This window comes from Crocodylus porosus, unplaced genomic scaffold (genome assembly GCF_001723895.1).
Source record: "Crocodylus porosus isolate Cpor-Errol unplaced genomic scaffold, CroPor_comp1, whole genome shotgun sequence".
NCBI lineage: Eukaryota > Metazoa > Chordata > Crocodylia > Crocodylidae > Crocodylus > Crocodylus porosus.
In genome coordinates, this window is record NW_017728918.1 from 54,810,300 (window position 1) to 54,821,529 (window position 11,230).

At 40.4% G+C, this 11,230-nt stretch overlaps 1 protein-coding gene across 2 annotated transcripts in view; it reads right to left on the minus strand.

Annotated features, from left to right (window-relative positions):
- Positions 1-11,230, minus strand: part of LMBRD1 (LMBR1 domain containing 1) — a 208,362-nt gene that overhangs the window by 77,183 nt on the left and 119,949 nt on the right. For both annotated transcript variants that reach the window (XM_019537605.1, XM_019537604.1), the window contains exons 8-9: positions 6,884-7,009; positions 4,112-4,264 (exon numbers count right to left, since the gene is read on the minus strand). In XM_019537605.1, the coding sequence (XP_019393150.1) occupies positions 4,112-4,264; positions 6,884-7,009 (279 nt within the window). The remainder of the gene's footprint in view (positions 1-4,111; positions 4,265-6,883; positions 7,010-11,230) is intronic.

The following is an 11,230-nucleotide window of genomic DNA, read 5'->3' on the forward strand; positions in this document are numbered from 1 at the left end:
CCTCGATCTGTATATCCCCCCCACTCTTCCCTTCCCCCTCAGACTTATCAGCTGGACACTGCTCTTCAAGCTGTCAGACTTGACATCAGAAATTGGATCAGTGTATGTCAATACGCCTCCTTAAAAGTCAGCTATTTGTATTGCCCTCCCTGAAAATAAATCCATCAGTGCACCCCTAATTGTTACAAGCTGGTCTTTCCTCCTTCCTCTGCAGAGGCTAAGTAAAACAGAAAGAGGGCCAGGGATTACAGTGGACAATAAGCTGAATAAGCCAACAGTGTACTCTTATTGCCAAAAAGGCTAAACAGCATACATTAGTAAGAGTACTGCCAGCAGATTGAAGGAAATGGTTATTCCCCTCTCTTCAGCACTGGTGAGGCCACATCTAGAGCACCGTATTCCAGTTTTGGAGTACTCCACATCTGGAGTACTGTGTTCACTACAGAAAAAAGTAGCAGACAAATTGGGGAGAGTACAGCAGAAGGCAATGAAAATAGAGGCCTAGGGCACATCATTGCTGAAAATAGGATGAGGTAATTGGGCCCATTTAGTCTAGAGAAAAGACTGAGGAGGGATTTGATAGCAACCTTCAACTACCTGAAGGTAGGTTCCAAAGAGGATGGAGCTGAGCTATTCTCAGTGCTGGTAGATAACACAAGGAGCAATGGTCTCAACCTGCAGCAAGGGCAGTTTTGGTTAGATATTAGGAAAAACCTCTCATGGGGAGAGTAATGAAGCACTGGAACAGGCTCCCCAGAGAGGTTGTGGAATCTCTATCCTTAGAGATTTAAGACCTAGGTAAGACAACCTTGGCTGGGGGTGGTCCTACTTTCAGCAAGGGGTTGGACTAGATAACTTGAGGTCCCTTCCAACCCTAATTTTTCTATTATTTTTATGGTAACAATGATGTAAATCAATAAAATAAATAAATAAATAAATAAATAAAAGCATATCCTAGTCCAAAGGGGTTTGGGGGTAGAAGAGGAACTTGCTACCATAACTACCTACAGCAGGCTTGTCCAACATGCAGCCCACCAAGCCATTTTCCAAGGCTCAAGGTGCTGCAATGGGAAATGAAAGTAAACAGTTTACTTTTGTTCCCACCCCTTGTCCCTCCCCCAGACCCACAGCAGCTTCCTAATGGCTGCTGAAGGGCTGGGGAAGGGACAAGGTTCCCACATGCACGGTATCAGCCTATCATTGCTGACATGGTGCAGCTCCTTCCCTCACCCCTCATTTCAGTGTCCTTTCCTAGCCCTGCCTCTCCCTTCTGCATTTGCATGCCTGCCCCACCCTGCACTGGTCCCAGCTGGCCACACAGGCTACGGCAAATCGTTGTGCAGCTGGCACAGATGCCAACTCAGAGGAATGCTGCAGCCAGGTGTGTGGGAGATGCTAGTGTCGCTTCTCCTGTAACTGTCAGGGCAGGAAGCTGGTACCGCTCGCACCTCCGTGCATCCCCCTGCACCCACAGACATCGTGCTGGGGATGGTGAGTTGCAGGCCTTGGGGAGGAAGGGAGCCCTGCTGGTTGGGCTTGGCCTGCCCCAGGGGAGAGGGAGCAAGGGGGTGTCCCTGCATGTCCCGCACTGCCCTGTAGGGTCCCCGCATGTCCCCTGGCTGCGGAGCCCAGGCACACAGGTGTGGGAGTATCCTCAAGGCCACCCAGGTGGCAGGGAGGACACAGCAGTGTCAGGCAGCACCCCTTGACCCCTGTGCCCCCAGGCCGGACTGGACAGGCCACATGAGCGCCTGCTCCTGCTGGCCCACTGGGTAATAAAAAAATTCATGATCCGGCCCCACATTCAAAAATCTTGGACACCCCTGACCTACAGGAATCAAAACACTGAAGTGGTAAAAGAAAGCTTCCATTCTCAACATAATGCTGGGACTCATAAGCAAGAAAACTTAAGAGATTCTGTAAAGATAAGAATTCCAAGTTCATTTAAGACTCTAGAGTTCCATGAAGGAACAAGGGCCACTTCTCTCAAAGTATCCCAGCTGTTTAGGGTGGCGGCCAAAAGACTAGGCCACAAGAAAGCAATGATATCAAGACGAAGGGCTGAGAAGACAATTAGAGAACCAGCCCTCAGATTCTGGAGAGAGGGTAGTATCAGACAGGAGTAAGAGATGCAACTGTGAAGAAGAGAAGTCTGTACACCAAGGACTGTTTTGAACACAAACTGCTCAGCCAAAGACTTCTAACAAGAGAACTCTGGCTGTGACTACCTTAATGATCCTTCTTATTGCAGGGCATTAAGTGTAATGAATATTTTAATGGAAGTCGTCTTTCCTTCCAAGAAACTGCATCGATAGAAATAAAGTAACTACAATCATCCCAGCAGCAATCTAAGAACAAGCCATCTTCTCAGACATACCAATCTATAGAGTGAATCAGGACTTTCGTTTGGGCCACACTAAAGAAGACAGGGAAAGGACAGTTGGAGAAGACAGTGCCAACAGAAAAACCATAGCCCCTCAGTACTAAAGCTGTAGATAAGCACCTCTCTTCTAGAAAGGGAAGTCAGCTGAAATATAATCAGTTTAAGAGGAGGTGGACTTCATAGTGTACTCCAAGGACCACCCAGTGCACAGAAGTAGTGTATATGCTTGGGTTAATGACCACTTAGCTTTTAGTTCTCTCTTTAGGCCAAGGAAAAACTTAGATGCTGCATGGAATTCATACTTCTGAAGAAATTCAGAAGACTGGACTACAAAGCAATTCATCCACTCTGCTTCTCTTCCCTGTTTATTTCCAGGAGTCAGAATATTTCATCGCAAGACCTATTCCCACTAAAGAAAGGTAAAGAGCTGGTATGACGAAGTTAGCTAAAGTTGGGAGACTTCCAACACCAACCTGCAGAATTCCAATTGATCAGTTTTTTTATGCTTTAATATAAAAAAAGTGTTAAAGTACTGACATTTCTAACAAGTAATCAAAGTTTTTCTACAATTATATGTTAGTTTTCTGGTTTGAGTATCACACACCTTTAGAAACCAGAGTAGTGATGAGCCTTACAGACTAAGTGAATGAGATACTTAAGCTTTCATGACCAAGAGTTCACTTCACCAGATGTTAAAATTAGAAAAGTTAGGCATCACTGATTCAGTTACTCTAGAAAGGTGCACCTCTACCCTGCCTTTTGCCTAACTTCAGACTAAACACAGCTAAGTACCCCTCTATGTAGAAGGTCCTATAGCAGAGAAATGTGTAAATTAAACATACAATGTCAATTTTCCACTTTTCACTGGTAAAAAGCTAGTCTACATATCTGCATGTGAAACAGCCCTCAATCTACAACCCATTTAGACAAATCTAAACATCTGTCAGTGGTTATAGAAACAGCAGGTAACAGCTTAGTTTTCTAGGGCACCTACACACAAGTAAAGAGGCTGCTCTGATGCACTTGAATTCCAGTGTTATGCCAACTCAATTGAGTCTATTGGTGCACAGCGGTTTCCATGCTCCAGCAGCCTCCTACATCTCAAGCATCAGTTTCCCCATGCTTAAAAATGGTGGTGGGGGCCCTTGATCTAAAGCTTGTTTGTTTGATGAGCTTTAGATCAAGTGCCCCCCACCACTATTTAAGCATGGGGACACAGATACACAAGATATGCTAGCACTTTAGAGAGGCCTTCAGAGACGCTCTAATTAAAAGTGCCCCCCACCCCAAATATGTGCAAGAGTGCCCATAGAGACCAACCTAATAACTATTTCATGTTCTTACTGTGTAAGAGTAGCCATATATCATTACAGAGAAAGACCGGAAGCCTCAGACTTCCAAAAAATGATAGCATAGGTAAAAAGATGAAGCACATCTTTGCTTATAAATACCTAGGCCTCACACATTCATATTTGCAATTGCAGCACCCTATGCTTCTTTCAAGGGTAGAGAATGAGGTGGCATTTTTCATCTATACAAGCTGAAGTAGTAACAGCTATTTAATACTGTTTTGGAGAACTGAGGAAATAAGTTATTTGGTATTAACCACCCCTGCCCCCAACAGACTTGGGCCATAGTAGGAAAGACAACGTAAAATTCAGAGTAGTTATTCTATAGTAAAGCAGGCATAAAATGAAAAACTCAGGTAAGGATTTGATTTGTTTTTACCTTCAGGGGTCGCATAGCTCCACAGAATTTTGCCCACCAGCTTTTCTCAATAAACTCTAGGTGTCTCTCTCTTCTTCGAAGTGTCCTTAGCCTCTCCTCCAGTTGCTGTAGGGTTCGCCTGTCCCTTGTTGATAGAGGCCGACCATCTTTGCACTGCCAATCAAAAATGAATGCATGAAAGTAGTGGAACAATGAAGTAAATAAAATGTTAAATTTTATTTATAAGCTAACACTAGCAAATGTAAGGAGTCAGAATTATCCAGTAGGAACACTGTTTTTGAATATTTCCATTTTGACCCCACTTCTACCAGCTCCCCAGCCCTCCACTTCTTTTAGAAGAGCCAGAGTTCACATCAGAAGTATCAGGTAAAGTCAAGAACAATACCAGTTAAACCCATTGCTCAGAGGGCTTAGTCTGTTCAAGTCAGCCATAAAAATAACCATAAGGATAGCCGTGTGATTTTCAACCATAAACAAAATCTCTAAGAAAAAAAAAAAATACAGTAGTAGTCTTAGCTAGCTTTGTGAGCAACAAGTCAGTAATAATTAACTAATCAATTTGATTCCCAGCAAACATTGTACATTTAAACTCCCTTAATCCGCAAAATGCTGGGCATGAATATTTCAAACTGTATGGGTGAGTTAAATTTACAATATGCTTTTCATGTCAATACAGAGTAATTAGCACTACATACAACACATATGAAAAAAATAGTTCAAACTCTTCATATTCTTACTACAGGTTGAAGTGTTCATAGGTTATTTAAAAGGCTTGTAAATGTTGGTTATTATTTAGTCACTTCATTTTAAATAGCCATATTTGTATCAAAATTGTACCTTAAAAAAAAAAAAAAAAGACTATAAAAAGGGATTTAATAAAATTCACCTTTTTCTGCTCTTAAAACCTCTAGCATTGTAAATAAATTAACAATGTACTTCAAGCCTGCTGCAGCACCATTTTAAAATTAATAGAAAATTGATTAATTGGGAGTAAATTTAAGGACACAGTAATTTTGATGCTTATAAATTAGAGACCTCTCCTTTCCCTACAAAAATGTGTCCCAAACCATTGCAGCATGTTACCTCTCAAGAGGGAAGTGCAGCAATAGAGGATGGATGGTTCACTTTCAAGAAGTAACTTAGTTATTTGCCTGTTAAAGCAATTAGCATGGCTGTTGCCAATGTAGACCCTGTTCCAAGAGAAGTTGGACTAAAGCAAAGACTTCACAGCAGACAAAGCTTCCACAGCACCATTCTAAAGGATTCTCAATGCCAATATCACTTTCTCTAAATATGGACACTACTTAGAAAAAGGCAAATTTCCCAATTTAGAAAAAACCTGGCTATAATTCAAAAATGCCAAGGAACATGGCTTTATAATAAAAAGCCACTTAAAAAAAAAAAAAGGGCGACAACACTTGGAAGCAGATGAAAGAACTAAAACCACACCACACTTGCTACAACGATTTGTACCTCATGGATATATCACTTCCAAGATGCACACTAGTTGACTTAACAAGTTTCATGAATACAACCAAGTGTTTGACAATTTGTAAACATGAGGACTTCAAATAAAGCCCTTTGCAATAAATAAAACTGTATTATTTTTTATTTGTTCCACAACATGCTTTGAACAACAAAATTTAGTCTTCAGCAGCTATAATATGCCAGATTGCCAAGTATTTTGGATGGAAATGTTACTCTTCACAAAAACTGAGGCCTTACCTAGTTTATAAACTGAACATACCACCCTACTGCCTTGAGTTTCATGACCCAGCACAGCTCCCAACCCATGGAAGGGAGCAAGCTTTCTAGGAAAGAAACTGGGTAGCTAAAGAAGCTAAAACTGGAAGAATAGAAAATATTAGAATGCTGTACATGTGATTGTGACAATCAAGTCCTGAAGCCACATAGCAAGGTGCTTTATCTGGACTGAAGATAAAGAAACATTCCATTAAAAAAAAAAAAAAAATAATCAGGAGGCACTACCTCATCTTCAGAATGACTCCCATCCTCAAGAGTTTGGAGATGTGGCTGAAAGTTTTATCTGAGCATTTAAGTTAGCTATTGCCCTTCTCTTCACATGGGGTCCAGAATATAGACTTGTGTCCCTCTAGCCTCTTGCAGGATCATCTCCCTCTACAATGCTACTGAAATTACTATTCCAGAATCAGAAGAGAATTATCTATCAGTATTTCATGCACTGTATGGATAAGTACACTTCTGTGACAAATGTTTCTGCTTCGCAGCCAGATACTGGTTATGAACTGGTTCCCAATCTAGCACGAGGATTGAGATTTGTGGAATCAAACCCACCTACTTGCCGACTGTGGTAGTAGGTGTTCAGTGCAGATACTCCTTCAAATAGGAATATCAAATTTAGCTTGGAAATTGGAGCTGGTAGCGACTTTGGGGAAGGTATGCCCTACAGAAGCTAGGAAGTGAAATTGGGGTTCCTAGTAAGAAAAGAGACCCCCTTTGAAGTCAGGATGAAGACTAAAGAATCCCAAAGGGCTTAAACCAGCTCTGATGAGGAAGATACTAATCTTCCATTACATAAGATTTCCTTCCATAATTTCCATCTGAACCACAGAAGTTATTTCCTGTAGTTCCCAGGTGTTAATGAAGTTGAGCCTAGCTGAAAATCACACTCCCTTTAATCTTGTCCTCCCTTTTACAATTTCTTGGACTAAACACCAAACACTACCATAACAGCTACTATCAGAAAAGACAAAATTTTGAACATTACTTAAAAACAACTGAACACCAAACCTTCAGTTTAATCCTTTGTATATGTTGTTCTACATCTTCAATATCTTCAGTGTTTTCTAAGAGTTCATAGGCAGCACTTCTAGTTCCCTTTATCAAGTTTAAAGGCAAAGCAGACATACCATAAGCCTAAAAAGGGCAAGAAGAGGTATTAAAATTATTACCAAAGCAACACACAAATATCACCTCATAGATGTACTGTCACCTGTACAATAATATTTCCATTTCTTCTTCTCCCTTCCCATTAGTTTGTTTCAAGAACCCACCATCAGCTTTTTTCCATAATACCTTGCACAAAAGCAAACCTGTGAAATAGCCTAGGTGACAAATGGTCAATATTGTCCTAGATTCTATTATTAGAGGAAAAGCTTAAGAACTGTTAAGTGACCGTACACATCTATTACCATTGTGAAAATCCTGGCCTTTGAAACCTTATTTTGTCCTGTGGTATTCTTGTTCAGTCAAAAGTTACCTTTTTCCAAATCTTACCCATCAAAAAGATAGATATAACCAAAAGAGAATGAAGTAGAGCGTATTAAAAAAAACACTGAAATTCTACAGTAAAACAATGCAAAAAAGTAAAACACAAAAGAAAAAAACATCACTTCTAATGGGTAGTTACACTGATAACTATCAACTTGCTCACCATCTAGTCCTACTTAATTTTCTCATTATGTATTCTGTGATAAAACACTGGTTAGAAGTCTGATGTACTAGCAATACTGGAAGTAACATTTATTAGTAAAGAAACATTTATGAGTGCCATTTCTTATGAGAGCAAAGGAAAAGTTTTGAATATTAAGGTCTGCTATAAAAGTTACATTTATGCCATGATTAACACATTCAATTGCAGCATAAATGAAAAGGATGCCACATGTGCACCCATTTTAGAAGGCAACATAAAACAAGCCACACAAAACCATTCAAAATAAAACATTTTATGGCTTATTAAATGTGCGATAGGGCCAGAGCAAACAATTAGTTGCCCATTGGTCCTGGACCTGCAGGCACACAGCAAAAATCTTAAACTTCTCTCATTTTTCACTGAGTAGTTTGGTAAAACATGGATAAGTGACTTCAGAAGCACTCTAAAAAGGGACCTAATCCATCCCCTCGCCCCAAAGAAACAAGAACAACAAAAAAAGGTTGCCCAAACAACTTTCCTGCACCACACAGACTAATGTAAAACTTAATTTCCTTGGGGGATCAGGGAACAGGAGCAGTGTCATATAGGTCTCCAAACAAAATTGCTGCAAGGACCCAGACAAAGCCATCTGTATCAAACAACATATGGCTATGGGATTCAAGATCAGTGTTTTGTTTTGGGGTTTTTTTTCAAAAGACAAAAGCAAGTAGGTCCAATATTGTCCTTGCACATGAAAAATATTTCACTAAACTTTAATTAACATAAATTCTCTTCCTCTTTATTTATTTGACAATTTTAGCACCACAAACATATTTCTTTGTTTATATAGCTATCACTTTTTAGCCAGCAGTTACACCTATGGCTTGCATTACAGCAGGCTTAGTATGAAGCATTTAAGAGAACTTCATTCCAGCTGACAAATGTTTCCTCCTTCCTCCTCCACAAGGACAGCTTAAGTGAAACCATCTGCAGAAGCACTTACTAGCTATTCCCAATAATATTATAAACTCTAGCAAAAATCACCACAACATACTGACTGCAGAAGAACACCCACGCGACTTTCTTTAGCTATGAAAGACAAACAGGTAGTTTGTCTCCCCTTTTAAAAGACTTTGTACAAACATAACCTACTGTTTGGGAACAGAGGTCTCTTGCTACCAATTTTATTGGTGTTGGGCGAGGGAATATTGTATATTTTGGGGTCATTCTAGGACAGTCACTCATCTGGGAATCAGCTGAGCCATAAACAAACTTCCACCTACAAGATGCATCACTTCAATTCAGAAAAAGCATTCTTCTAAAATTTTAATTTAAGATTTTTTTTCAAGTAGATAGCTCATATCTTCCCACTAAACAGATTTTGGTGCTTCCTTCTTGGGAACAAATCTATATCTACTACTGCAATTAAGCTACAACTTCTCTAAATTACAGGCATGTCCAGTGATGCATCATGCCCTCGTAACTAGAAAGCAAGCTTGGCATCACCAAGAGTCATTTTCAGAGATGAAGTCTGAGAAATAAAATAGAAACAAATTATTCCCCATAACCATTATCTGGCATTAACCCATTACATAGGGAAACTGTAGTTTTGCTCAAGGAAGGTTAACATACAATGCATGTGAACAAGCCAATTTAGATTTCTATTCCTTCAGACAGTCCTACATCAGTGTCCCAGCTGCAAATTATTCGCTAGTGCATAAAGAGATGCTGTTAGACCACCCAAGAGCTACCAGATACCTGATGATAATTTCCTGCCCACGCACAAGACAGAAGCCAGTCAAGCTCAACTCCTAGGAACTGAATAACCCGATATTTGTGTCTAAATCTATCTCTGATCCATTTCCCTAAAATGCTTTGTGATGCACTTTGTTTGTAGTACTCAAATGAAAAGAAACTAAAACCACATGAACTAAATTTTTTTTTTTTTTTAAATAGCAAAAGTATTTAAGACTACTATTTATTTGAATATATGGCTATTCATTGGGACAAAAAGGTGATCAGCCTTTTGCTTAAGATCTGCAGTTCTAGAAGATGAAGTACTGATTTTCTTTTTGCATCTGTTTGAGATGTAGGAGATGCAAATGAAGTCTTGTTCTCTACTAGTTTGTCTTCTTGCCTATGTGTTATTCTTGTATTTAATACTTCTGCGATGCTAGAAACATCTCAACTCAGATAAAAAAAAATAAGAGCAAACATTAAAAAAATTATGTAAAAGCACTCAAGTGTCAGAAGGGTCCAAGGCTACATATGATTTACTTATCACTGTTAATACTACCCTAGCAACCACACCCATCTAATTTAAGCTTTCTGCTGAGGCCTTCAAAAGAGTTCTTTATTCTGAAAAATTTGCACACAGTATAACATTCATATTTTGCACAAAATGGATGAAAAATTGCATCTAAGCTATACTAAGGGCCTGCAAAAAGCTATGACAACCTAGTATTCTATACAGAAGAGAGCCTAAACTTATGTTTCTGGATGTTGCTGAAGATAAGCAATTCAATTCCCAGCAAAACTTTTTCTAGCATTCTCTTTACATTTGAGTATTTCTGACTCAAGTACTTCAGGTTACTCTTTGTTGTAGTAAAGTGACCTGCCAGACACCTTAAGCAAAAAAAGTGAACACAGAGAAACAAAAATTACAATCCCAGTCTCTCTGCAAATGTCTATTACAGAGGGTAACAACCTACAGCCCTCATCGACATTTGATCTAGCTTGGGCAGCTGCACAGCAGGCACTTTCCTCATGTCACCCGAGGGGGTGGGGGAGAAAGTGGTAGTGATGCGTGAGCCCTAGTGCTCACCCACCCGCCTCGGGCCTGGGGTGGATCATTTTGACCCACAGCCTAAAAAGAAGTTGCTGAACACTGATCCATTACGCAACTGCCTACATTAAGCGAAGTAGTGTTTACAAGAACAAACATGCACACCAAGAGAACATGCATACCACAAAATACCCTTGGCCCTCAGCACCCTGTAATAAAGCATTGAGGTTTTTTTTTTTAAATACAAGAGGCCAGAAATCTCAAAAACAGTAGGAACAGGCCACAGTAGGGGAGAGACCAGGGTTTCACCATTGGACAACCTGCAACAAGGAATTGCATGGCCAAACTATGCTCCACAGAAGAAGAGAAAGACAAGAAGTCTACCTAAAAACTAATTCCTCCCCAAAGCCAAGTCTAATTTAACCCAGAGCATGTGAGCAAACTAAAATTGCTCAAATTGCTTCCTCGGTACAATAGTAAGCAACAGTGCACCACACACCATCACCAATACCCCAGAGGAAGGTAAAAAGCAGAAGCCAACAACAACTGCCCTGCCACTTGCTCACTGACCACCCAGCACTAGAGTCTGTGCCAATACTGGCCTAAAGGTAAGAAGAGCTACTTAACTGGTTTCCACCTTGCCTCCTAGGCCAAGGGTCAGTGAGGATCTAGTCAGGGAACTTCTGGAGGGACTAGACATATTTAAAATCAGCAGGTCCAGATGATCTCCACCCGAGTGCTGAGGGAATTAGCTGAGGTCACTGTGGGACCCCCGACAACTTTACAAGCACTTGTGGTGCTCTGGTGTGGTGCCAGGGGACTGGAAGAAGGCCAACATGGTTCCCATCTTCAAAAAGGGAGGAAGGAGGACCCAGGAAACTATAGGCCAGTTAGTCTTACCTCGATCCTGGGTAAACTTTTTGAGAGAGTTATTCTGGCA